Source organism: Rhinoraja longicauda, chromosome 1, assembly GCF_053455715.1.
Source record: "Rhinoraja longicauda isolate Sanriku21f chromosome 1, sRhiLon1.1, whole genome shotgun sequence".
NCBI lineage: Eukaryota > Metazoa > Chordata > Chondrichthyes > Rajiformes > Arhynchobatidae > Rhinoraja > Rhinoraja longicauda.
Window position 1 is genome coordinate 97,059,335 of NC_135953.1, and position 12,008 is coordinate 97,071,342.

The following is a 12,008-nucleotide window of genomic DNA, read 5'->3' on the forward strand; positions in this document are numbered from 1 at the left end:
TAGGATACGGGAATTGAATATTTTCCAAGACATTCAATTATTTTGCACACAGAAAACTACCAGATTTATATAGAAACATGAGAAATGAATCAAAATAAGCATTTACATTTTACTATGCTCAGTTTAACGAGAAATAAATGGCAGAGTAGCATATATTCCAGTACCAAGTGTCACAAAGGAGACAAAAAAAAATTATCTTCATTAATTTGCCTTTCCAGTAGATTACATGATTGATAGGGCAAATGCACATTCATATGCAATAATACTTAGACATTGTCCAACCATATCTGTGCAGGCAGGCATGATGGATCAGCTGATCTTTTTATGTTTAGTTTTCACTTGCTATAGCCCTTTTCCCCAAGTAACATAATTGGCTCAATGTGAATTCTCATGACAGTAGTCAGAGATAGGGCTTCATAGCCAGTGGTAACATTTAAAAATTATTTTAAAATAATTACTGATTATTTAAAAATTAGTAGCTTGATTGAACTGAAGGTCCTAGCCAAATCTTCTGGAAACTGAAATAGCTAATTTATAGAACCTAGACCAGCGTTTCTCAACGTTTTTACCCTTGCGGAACCGTTGAAATAATTTTCATGTCTCAGGGAACCCTCACATAAAAATTATTATATTTCTTTATTAAACTCTTTCTTTCGCTTTCATAAACTTAAAGTTCATAAGGGAAACATAATATATTTTTCTGATAACTGGTTTAAGCAAAAAATAACGTACGTTTTTCTCGTTTATTGACAATGCAAAACACAAAAATGACTCAAAAATGCATTTTCATATGATGAGCCTATTTATCACTATTTCTTGCGGAATCCCTAGCGACCTCTCGCGGAACCCTAGGGTTCCTGGGAACACTGGTTGAGAAACGCTGACCTAGACAATCAAGGGAATAAAAGACATCTTTTCTCAGGATGTTCCATCCATTCAAGGAATGGCACAAGAACAGAGGTAAGATCTGTTAAATCTGTTCCCATTCCAACTGAGAACAGCATTTTCTTGTAGGGAAAACCAAACCGTATTGAGGCATTGCTAATTCTGTTCTAACAGATTGTAGACTGTATTAATACAAAAATGTGTAACTGGACGCTCAAGTTATGCCATGGAAAATCATTCAAGTATTGAACAGCTGGAACAGGCAACATTTTAGACCATAAGAGTATTCTGTGAAAAGTACACCAAATAAACCACTTACTGTTGTGTGCCAGGGCCTGGAGGAGGCAGTCAAGGCATCCCTCTATGCTATCGGATGTACCATCAGCAGTTAGCTTCAGTTTTTGCAGGGCATCATTTAGGTTTTCTGTTTTTTTGGGGTAGGATGGAAATAAAAAAATACTTACGTTTGACTAATATTTTGGTTTATAAGCAAATATTGTAATTACTTAACATTGTGCATGTATATAGTCAAACCTATTTTCATCATAGAGAACATTTAGCAAGATCTAATGCGCTAAAATGGTGAGAACTATATTCTGCACCATATATTCCCCCATTGCTTTATATATTGTACTTACTTGACTATATCATATGATATATCGGATTTGTTTATCATGCAAAATAAAGCTTTTCACAGTACCTCAGTACACGTGACAATAATAAACCTAAAACAATGTTCCAAATGATATTTTCATCAGTCTGAAGAAGGTTCTCAACCTGAAATGTCACCCATTCCTTCTCTCCTGAGATGCTGCCTGACCCGCTGAGTTACTCCAGCATTTTGTGCCGACCTTCCAAATGATATATTCCATACTAAAAATGGGGTTTGGAATGCAACTCATTAATTATAAATATCTCTATTTTCTCAAAATCTTAACGTTATTTGGTGATCAATATATTTTTTGTACCACTGTACAAATATCAAGTGCTAAAGCCCTTACTTGTTTCAGAAATTATTCTTGACAAGTTTTATTTTATTGTACCAAGATAACAGAACCCAATTACAGAGAGAATCAAGACGATCCATACATAATACCCTTATATAATCAGGCACGATGCACAACAACTCTTCAATAGTTTTTTTTTAAATTACCGAAGGAGGATGGGGACAAAAAAGATTCAAGAGGAAATAATGGCACAATATCAGCAGGCTCATGGTTAAGAAAAACAGTGGCAGAGAGGTTGAAACACATGTCAAACAGTAGGACTGAATTAGCAGTTACAGCTCAGGAGAGCATGAAGCTGAACAGTTCTATGCTAGGAGCAGGGATCTAAATATTTAATATGTTGATGAACAAGCTAAAGTTGAACAATTTATTTAAAAACTAAGAACCAAGTGGAATCTTGTACAAGCTGACGATTGAGGAGTGGAGACCAAAAATCCAGACAATGTGCATACTTTAGTTCACAGGTGACAAAAACAGACAAGAGTTTCAGTAGCAACGACAGCTGGGTAGAAATTTTAGTGTTGCAATCTCAGTTCTGTCTTAGGGTTTCAAACCTGCTTCTGACAGCTGGTAGCATGCTGATGATACCACGGATAAAAGTGGCGTTTCTGACAGAGTAAAAAATAACAGGTTTCTTTAGCAAGTGATAGTCTCAATGAACGGTGAAAGGACACCACAAAACTAATTGGAAGGTAAAACTGGAAGCCATTAATTTAGCTTGTGGATATGAATAATGTTGAGATGCAACAGTACTTGCTTTTGAACTCATGGGTACTTTAATCCAGAAGGAAAGTATCTCTAGAGACTTACTACTTTTACAGATGAACAAGCTAAAATCCACACCAACCATGAAAGCAGGGAATGAAGAATGGCAAGATGGACTACAACTGTCTTTCAGGACAAGAGGACACAGTAATAATGCACCATTCACAGAAGATAGCTCAAAAAGAACACTGAAAGAACTGTAGGCCTTCAAAGATGGAAATACAAGTCATGCAAACACAAAAAAATATACATACCCCAAAGTGCTCACATGGGTCAATCACAGGCTTTCCATGGATAACATAATGGCGATTTTGAAGTGAGAGTGTAAATAGCAAAGGCAAAGGTGATACAAGCATTATTTCTTACAGCACTGAACCCAGCCACTCAACCCAATATTCTGATTACAAGAAAGGTTGAAACAAAATTAAAGGAGCAAAAAGTAAATTGTATTGCAAAAATGGGCTTGGAGAAGGAAGTCAAATATTGCCTTTGGACACAAAATGCTGGAGTATCTCAGCGGGACAGGCAGCATCTCAGGAGAAAAGGAATCGGTGACATTTCGGGTAGAGACCCTTCTTCAGACTGAAGATTGCCTTTGGACAGTTGTGCAACAATGGCTGAGGCAAACAGAGCAAATCAGAAAAATTGCAAAACACAGGGAAGCTGTTATTGAAGATTCTTAGGGAAGGCATTTATTGTCAGAGGTTGGGAAATTATCAAAGAATCTTAGGGACAGGATTTACAGTTGAGAAAAGCATGGGACTGTATAATCAGCATGGCTTTGTGCAGGGGAGCTCCTGTCTGGTAAATTTAATTTGCAATTTTTGAGGAAGATGATTCATGAGCAGATGTTGTCCATAGACATCATTAAAGCATTTTACAAGGTTCATGGTGGTACACTGGTCCAGAAAATGTAGGCTCATGGAATCCACAGCAAGTTGGCAAATTGGATCCAAAATTGGGCTGGTCACATAAGACAAGGCAGTGGAGGGTTTTTTCTTGACTGGAGGACTGTGACCAATGGTATTCTTCTATGATCAGTGCTGGAACCTCTTGTTTGTAATATATTAATGATTTGGATGAAAAGACGAAATTATACAGTAAATGGCAGGATCCCGAGAAGCACTGATGTTCAGAGATTTGGGGGTATAAATTCATATCTCTTTGGGAGGGAGTACACACAGGTAGATTAGAGTGGCAAGGAAGGTGTATGGCATGTTTGCCTTCAACTGTCAGGTAGTGAATACAAAAGCTGCAGCTGTATATAACTTTAGTTGACCACACCTGGAAAATTGTCTGCTGTTCTGGTTGCCAAATTATAAGAACATGGAGGATTGGAAGAGGATGCAAAGATATTGTCTGGATTGTAGTTTATTAGTTATGAGACAAATTTAGATTGTTTTCACTGGAATGTTGGACGCAGAGGGGTGACACAAGTATAAAATTATAGTTTATATAGAGCGTTTTTCCTCCCAGGGTGGAATACCAAATACTGGAAAGCATAAGTTTAAGTTGAGAGGAGGAAATTTAAAGAGAGATTTGTGAAGAACTATTACCACTCTAGGAACTTCATAATTTTAAACAGCTTGCAGCCTCCTTTGCTCAAAAAAAACATTTTAAAAGGGAGGAAAACAAAAAATGCAGAACTGAATATATCCAGTCGCCTGTCGTAGAGGAAGCTGCTTGAACCAATCAATATGCATGATTGAACACAAAAACATTATGGACATCAGTGGAAAACTAAAAAGATAGACTGAGATGGAGTGCAAAAAAATAGGATTTAACCGATTCAAACCTTTGAAAAGGCACTGCCTCATGAATTATGGAAACATGATGATTCATTAATGGTTCCCAGAACACGAAATGAAATTCCCACTATCTGACATTAATGCATTGTCAAAACAGACTCTGGTCATTATCACATTGGTATTGTAGGAACTTGTGATGTGGTAATTGATGCAGGTTCACGTAACTGAATACACTCCAAAAATACTTCATTGGCTACAAAATGCTTCAGAGTACCTCAGAGGATCAGAGGTGCTACATAAACAACTTTCTTTTTTCCTGGAATTAGAATCAGCTGCAGTATGAAGCAGGTGATTGCAATTGGCTTCCCCAATCAACAAAATTACTTTTTGCATCCATTGTGTTCTGCCCAGAAACAATCTTAAAATATACCTCAATCTAGCACCCCCTCTCCCCCCCCCATTACTAGGCTAAAAAAATATCAATTAATAGTATTATGAATTTCAGAGGTTTCTATTGTCCAGACTTAAATCTTCATAATGAATTGTATGGGACTGAACAGCACCCGGTTCCTGGGTAATTAAAATAAAACTGCTGCAGCACAAGAAAGACTGTGCAAATAATTATGCTAACTCCAAATTCTCATGATATGTACAGCACTTACTTTATCCACGCCCTGGCTCCCCTCCACCATGCCAATTTTTATAAAAGGCAATAAAAGCAATAGACCAATGTTAGACCTCACCGCCCCATAAAATGTCAAAAATATATATTAGAACAAATCTAGTCACTAGATATATGCATGTAGATGCAGAATGCAGAAAGAGGTAAACAAATCAAGTTTTCTGCAAAATTACAATCCTTCTCAGCAGTTACATTTTGATCAACAATATATTGAAGCTTCAACATCTCCAAAGATATTCAAATATGATGCCAAATTCAACAAATGGATCACTATTGGCTGCCTCATGAAAGCAGCCAATATAGTCAAGTACCCTTTTCACTGCAGTCTTTTGCTCTTCTCCTCTTCTGCCAAGCAGATGATACGAAAGCTTGAAAGCACATATTACCAGATTCTGGAACAGATTCTTCCCTGCTGTATCCAGATTATTTAGCTTCCATAAGCTAAGTGTAGTCCTCATCGTTTAGCCTACCTCATTGTGGAGCTTGGACTTTATCTCTGTAATTTTAATGCCATAACACTATATTCTGCACCTTGGTATATTTTTCTCTTTGCACTACCCGTTGGCTTGATTGTACTCATGTATAGTACGATTTGACTGGATAGTAAACAAAGATTTTCACTGGATACACAATCAAAAATCCACGTGTACCTACTGAATGTTTCCAGGATTTTCAATTTAATGCAGTATATTTGTTTGGTATCAAGACTTTTGTTCAAGATAAAATTAGCTATTTTTTTCCCCTCAATAAATATGCCTCTCCCTTTAATGGTTTTTACTTAAGCTTCGTACAAGCTACCCAGTAGTGCACAGTCATATATATATAAAAGATGCAAACTAAGAGTTCTCTGCAATAGAGATTAAAAAACAATGGAATATTTAAGGAAATTGTTGCACTAACAGCTGAATTGGCAACTGTTACCCAAAGGGACTAAAACTGGGGGCTTTATGGCCTAATTTGTTTGAATATCAAACCGTTAGATATCGATAGCGGTGTTAAAAACTCGAGCAATGTTTTAAATTCTCTAACTTCCATGCAAATGTACCAGATAAACTGCATACCAATGTGGGGAAAATAACTGTTCAGTTCCAAACGCATGGTTCTTCAAACTGGAATTGGGCCAATTACTGTGAAATAATTTCTTAATTCTTCTTCTCATCTTCTTCCCCAAGAACCAATATGAACCCCCCCCTATTATTGATATAATCAGATCAGAGTGCAAAACATCTGCAATAGAGACCAAATCCATATGCTAAATCAGTTAATGAGTAATCTATTAAACTGCTTTAAAAGGCAGGGAGAATCATAAATAATTCAACAATTAACAGCTCAGGAACACAGCATGTATTTAAAAACATGCAAAATTATACTGAAAGGCTATTTGATACCTTGACATAACTCACTGACAAAATGCAATAATTTTCTGTACAAGGGGCGACATTTAATCTGCGCGACCCACTTGTGCAACAGAATGGATTATGCTAAAAGCATTTGATGCAGCAACTTATCGCGGGCATTCTCATGGCTGGTTGCCTTGGTTTATTCTTGTTTCTACAAGATATCTGGATTTGAATTGTCTGAGGTGCTGAAATATAATCTGATTCACTCAGACATTGCTATAATCATATGTCGTTATGCTTAGGTGCCAAGTGTCTGTTAGTCATTTAAATGAACAAATATTGAAGTTGTATGCTATGCTCCATAAAGGACTCAGACTTTACACAAGTTTTCACGAAAACTGCTATTACTGCAGTCTACTTGTATATTCAATCCAGACATCAGCTTTCATAACTGTTTCTTGATGAATATATTTTAAAGAAATTGGTGTTAGCATTGAAAGATAGTCACATATTATAATTAATTTTGGAAGTGTTAGGAGTGGATGACAAAGATTGACAGGTCTGTCCGAAATCATTTACAAGGTACCTTGCATCCCAGAGTACTCAGGAGGTGGCCCTAGAAATTGTGGACGCATTGGGGATCATTTTCCAATGTTCTCACGACTCTGGATCAATTCCTATGGACTGGAGGGTAGCCAATGTAACTCGACTTTTTAAGAAAGGAGGGAGATAGAAAACAGGGAATTATAGACCAGTTAGCCTTACACTTAATATAATTGTATTTTATTGTATTTATGTATTTATTTGTTTTTGCATTTATTGCATATATGTTTGTACGCACCGTCAGGATTGGCTATTTTTTTAATTTCGTTGTACTCGTTGCAATGACAATAAATGAATATTATTATTATTATTATTATTATTAGTTGGGAAGATGCTTGAGTCGATTGTTAAAGATGTTATAGGAGCACACTTGGAAAGCAGTGACGGGATCGGTCAAAGTCAGCATGGATTTATGAAGGGGAAATCATGCATGACTAATTTTCTGGAATTTTTTGAGGATGTAACAAGGAGAATGGATCAGGGAGAGCCAGTGGATGTGATGTATCTGGACTTTCAAAACGCCTTTGACAAGGTCCCACACAAAATTAGAGCACATGGTATGCAAAATTAGAGCACATGGTATTGGGGGTAGGGGATTGACAAGGATAGTGAACTGGTTGGCAGACGGAAGCAAAGAGTAGGAACCAACTGGTCCTTTTCAGAATGGCAGGCAGTGACTAGTGGGGTGCCGCAAGGCTCGGTGCTGGGACCCCAGTTATTTACAATATATATTAACGATTTAGACGAGGGAATTAAATGTGACATCTCCAAGTTTGCGGATGACACAAAGCTGGGTGGCAGTGTGAGCTGCAATGAGGATGCTATGAGGCTAGAGGGGGGACTTGGATAGGTTGGGTGAGTGGGCAGATGCAGTATAATGTGGATAAATGTGAGGTTATCCACTTTGTTGGCAAGAACAGGAAGGCAGATTATTAACTGAATGGTGTCAGATTAGAAAAAGGGGAGGTGCTAAAAGACCTGGGTGTTCTTGTACATCAGTCACATGCAGGTACAGTAGGCAGCGAAGAAAGCAAATGGCATGTTGGCCTTCATTGCGAGAGGATTTGAGTTTAGGAGCAAGGAGGCCCTACTGCAGTTGTACAGGGCCCTGGTGAGACCGCACATGGAGTATTGTGTACATTTTTGGTCTCCTAATTTGAGGAAGGACATTCTTGCTATTGAGGGAGTGCAGTGTAGGTTCACCAGGTTAATTCCCGGGATGGGGTGTATGACATATGATGAAAGAATGGGTCGACTGGGCTTGTATTCACTGGAGTTTAGAAGGATGAGAGGGATCTTATAGAAACATATGAAATTCTTAAAGGATTAGACAGGCTAGATGCAGGAAAAATGTTCCCAATATTGGGAGAGTTCAGAACCAGGGGTCATAGTTTAAGAATAAGGGTACGGTAATTTAGGACTGAAATTAGGAAAAAACTCTTCACCCAGAGTTGTGAATCTGTGTAATTCTCTGCCTCAGAAGGCAGTGGAGGCCAATTCGCTGGATGTTTTCAAGAGAGAGTTAGATTTAACTTTTAGGGCTAAAGGAACCAAGGAATATGGGGAAAAAGCAGGAACGGGGTACTCATTTTAGATGATCAGCCATGATCATGGCTCAAAGGGCCAAATGGCCTTCTCCTGCGCCTATTTTTGTATGTTTCTATGAACTGCACATACTTACCAAGATGCACAGAAGAGTATGGTAACTATCTGAAATTAATCCTTTCTTAATTTTGTAACCACTGTGGAAATAGATTCAGGATCTGGTTTCTCTATCAAGGATAATAAGAAGAAGACAAGGCGCTTGACAGCAAAAGGAAACATACATGCTAAAATTTACTCAAAGGATAATCAATTGCAAAGGAGGCCATTCTTTACTGGGTTAAGCTCTACATTCCTGACACCCAAGGTCATTCTAAATGTTGACTAATGAATTACCACGGGGTAATCACTCAAAGGTAATCCTATTCTCAGTCATACCATTTACTGTGCAAAACAGTTATAATTAATACGGCAAGGATAGAGTGGAGTCTTTCAGCTTACTTTGCCTCAAGCTAAGCCAATGACTTGCAACTTTTCTTACCACTATGTATAAACCAACATTCGTTAAACAATCTCTTCAAAGGGTCAAAAACGTCAGTAGGAATCTGACAAAGAAATATCTTAGCAACAACAAATGCTGAAGGAACTCAGCAGGCCGAGCGGCATCTGCACTTGGGAAGGAATGGTTGACATTTCAGGCCAAACCCTTGCATCAAACTATCTGGGCATTTCATCCTCTTCTTCCCCCCCTCCAACACAAAAGGAAAATTAGTACAGGGCCCCATTGGTCTCCCCCATCTTCATCATGGGGAATTAAAAAGCTAATTTAAATGCTGCTAGCCTACCGGGGGAAGAAACCAACACCAATTGGGACAATTACTCAACTAAAATGTGATGGCAGGAATTGTTCTTCACACACATGTACTTGGTGCAAAGGAAGTGACAGCTGCAACTGAGAAGGAAATAGAACAAAATGTAGCATGCATGCATTGAGGTCTGATTTATTAGTTGTATGAACTGTATTTCCTCTCAGACCACCAGTTTTATAGAGGATTCGGCAGGAAACTGCCAAGTGCAGGTGAAGACACAAGAACAGACAGATGCTGGAATATTGATCAAAATACAAAATACAAGTCAGGCAGCATATGAGGGAAATCGACAGGTACCTGTGAAGGGGGTGGGGGGATGATTGGCATTCAAATATATTAAGTGACAAAGGTTAGAGATGAACAGGAAGCAAAAAGGTGTCAGATCAGGAGAAAGGAAATATAAAGCTGGAGAGGGATATAGGTGGTAGGGAAAGGGGGAGATGAAAGGGAAATGGGAGACATAGGATGGGTGATGAGAACACAGAGGGGATGTACCTTAATAACATTTTCTATTGAGTTTAAAATGTGGTTCTGAAAACATTTGTTCCTTGAGTATCTGCTGGTGGATGGGAGACAAACATGGGGAGGGGAAACGAACAGGCTGACAGGAGGGGAGTGTAGTCATACAGCATAGAAACAGGCCCTTTTAGTCCCATTTGCCTGCATTTGGCACAAATTCTTCTAAATCCATGTTATCCATGTACATGTCCAAATATCCCTCAGATGTTACTGTTGTTCTGCCTCAACTGCTTCCATGTAGCCAGCACCCTCAGCATGAAATAGTTGGACCTCAGGTTCCTAGTAAATCTTCCCCATCCCCTCATCTTAAACCATATCATATCATCATATCATATATATACAGCCGGAAACAGGCCTTTTCGGCCCACCAAGTCCGTGCCGCCCAGCGATCCCCGTACATTAACACTATCCTACACCCACTAGGGACAATTTTTTTTATAAACATTTACCCAGCCAATTAACCTACATACCTGTACGTCTTTGGAGTGTGGGAGGAAACCGAAGATCTCGGAGAAAACCCACGCAGGTCACGGGGAGAACGTACAAACTCCTTACAGTACAGCACCCGTAGTCAGGATCGAACCTGAGTCTCCGGCGCTGCATTCGCTGTAAAGCAACAACTCTACCGCTGCGCTACCCAAACCAATGTCCTCTAGTTCTTGATTCCCCTACCCTAGGGAAAAGACCATTCACATTCACTTTATGCACTCATGATTTCATACACATTTATAAAAATCACCCCTCAGCCTCCTACACGCCAAGGCAGGGAGTGGAATGGCAAGGTCGAAGACTGCAAGCATGTTCATCACCCCCAAACCTCCCCATCCCCTCCACCCTCCTTCACTGCCCCTCCATCCCCTTCCCCCATCACCCACTTCTACTCCCCTCAACCACTACCACCCCTTCTCCGCCCGTCCAGCCTCATCCTTCACCCCCTTTCCCTCCACCCCCATCTTCCCCTTAACCCTCTTCTTCCCCTCCACCCCTTTCCCTCAACCTCCCTCTTCCCTTCAATTCTCCTGCATCCCCCCCTCAATTCCCCTTCCACACCCTCTTCCACACCCCTCAAGTCCCCACCACCCCCCCTCTTCCCTTCCACCCCCCCCTCTTCCCTTCCACCCCTTCCCTTCCCCTCCACCCCCCTCAATTCCCCTTCCATCCCCCTCTTCCCCTTCCACACCCCTCAATTCCCCACCACCCCCCCTCTTCCCCTTCCCTCCCCACCCTTCACCCCCCCTTCATCCCCCCCCCTTCATCCTGCCCCTCTGTGCACGCGCGGGTGGGGGGGCGGGCGCGCGCCACTCACCCATGTCGCGGGGCGGCGCGGGGCCGGGTCCCCGATCTACGGCCGTTGGTCCGCGCGCGCCTCAGAGGGTCGTGAGAGGAGAGAAGATGGAGCCGAGCGGATGGGATCGTCGCTGTCGCCGCCGGTGGAGAAGCTCAGCGAGGGGCTCTTCACCGGGATGGGGATGGGGTGGGACGCGAAGCCAGCCGGCCGGCCTTTCGCTCGCCCTGGGCCAGGCAATGAGGTACAACCCCGACACCGCGCCCTGACTGACGTCTTCACTCGCTCCGTGATAGCGGGGCAAGCCGCGGGTGTCGAGGTCCCTCCCTCCCTCCTTCCTTCCCCTCAGCCGGTCGATGCTACTGAGCCGCCGCCGTGAGCTGCTCACCACCAGCACCACTGCGGCTGCGCGTCCGCCGTCCCGCCCCTCCGTCCCGTCCCCGCCGGCCGCCCGTTGGTGGAAGCCCCCGTCCATCACAGGGACGCGCACCAATAGCGCTGCGGTGGGCGGGACTACCAGCGCCAGCCCGTCTCTCATTGGCTGCCTGCCCCTGCTCGGTTGTCCCGCCCCAGGAATGTCTCTGATTGGGCGCTGTCCGGGACGCCGGTATCATCGCTCGAGATGTCAATCAAGCCGCCTCCTGTATTGGAGCGACAGTACAAGACCATTCGGCCCATTGGGTCAGATCTTTCAATGTGATCCCACCATCAGTCACCTCTTCCCATTCCCACCCCTTTCTACAGAGACCGCTCCCTCCGTGAT

General features: G+C 41.6%; 1 protein-coding gene across 2 annotated transcripts in view; it reads right to left on the reverse strand.

Moving 5' to 3' along the window:
- The window catches only part of rap1gds1 (RAP1, GTP-GDP dissociation stimulator 1), a 78,474-nt gene extending 66,828 nt beyond the window's left edge, over positions 1-11,646 (reverse strand). For both annotated transcript variants that reach the window (XM_078403116.1, XM_078403107.1), the window contains exons 1-2: positions 11,267-11,646; positions 1,205-1,309 (exon numbers count right to left, since the gene is read on the reverse strand). In XM_078403116.1, coding sequence (XP_078259242.1) covers positions 1,205-1,309; positions 11,267-11,270 — 109 coding nt within the window. In that variant the 5' untranslated portion in view covers positions 11,271-11,646. The remainder of the gene's footprint in view (positions 1-1,204; positions 1,310-11,266) is intronic.
- Positions 11,647-12,008: the final 362 nt, after the last annotated feature.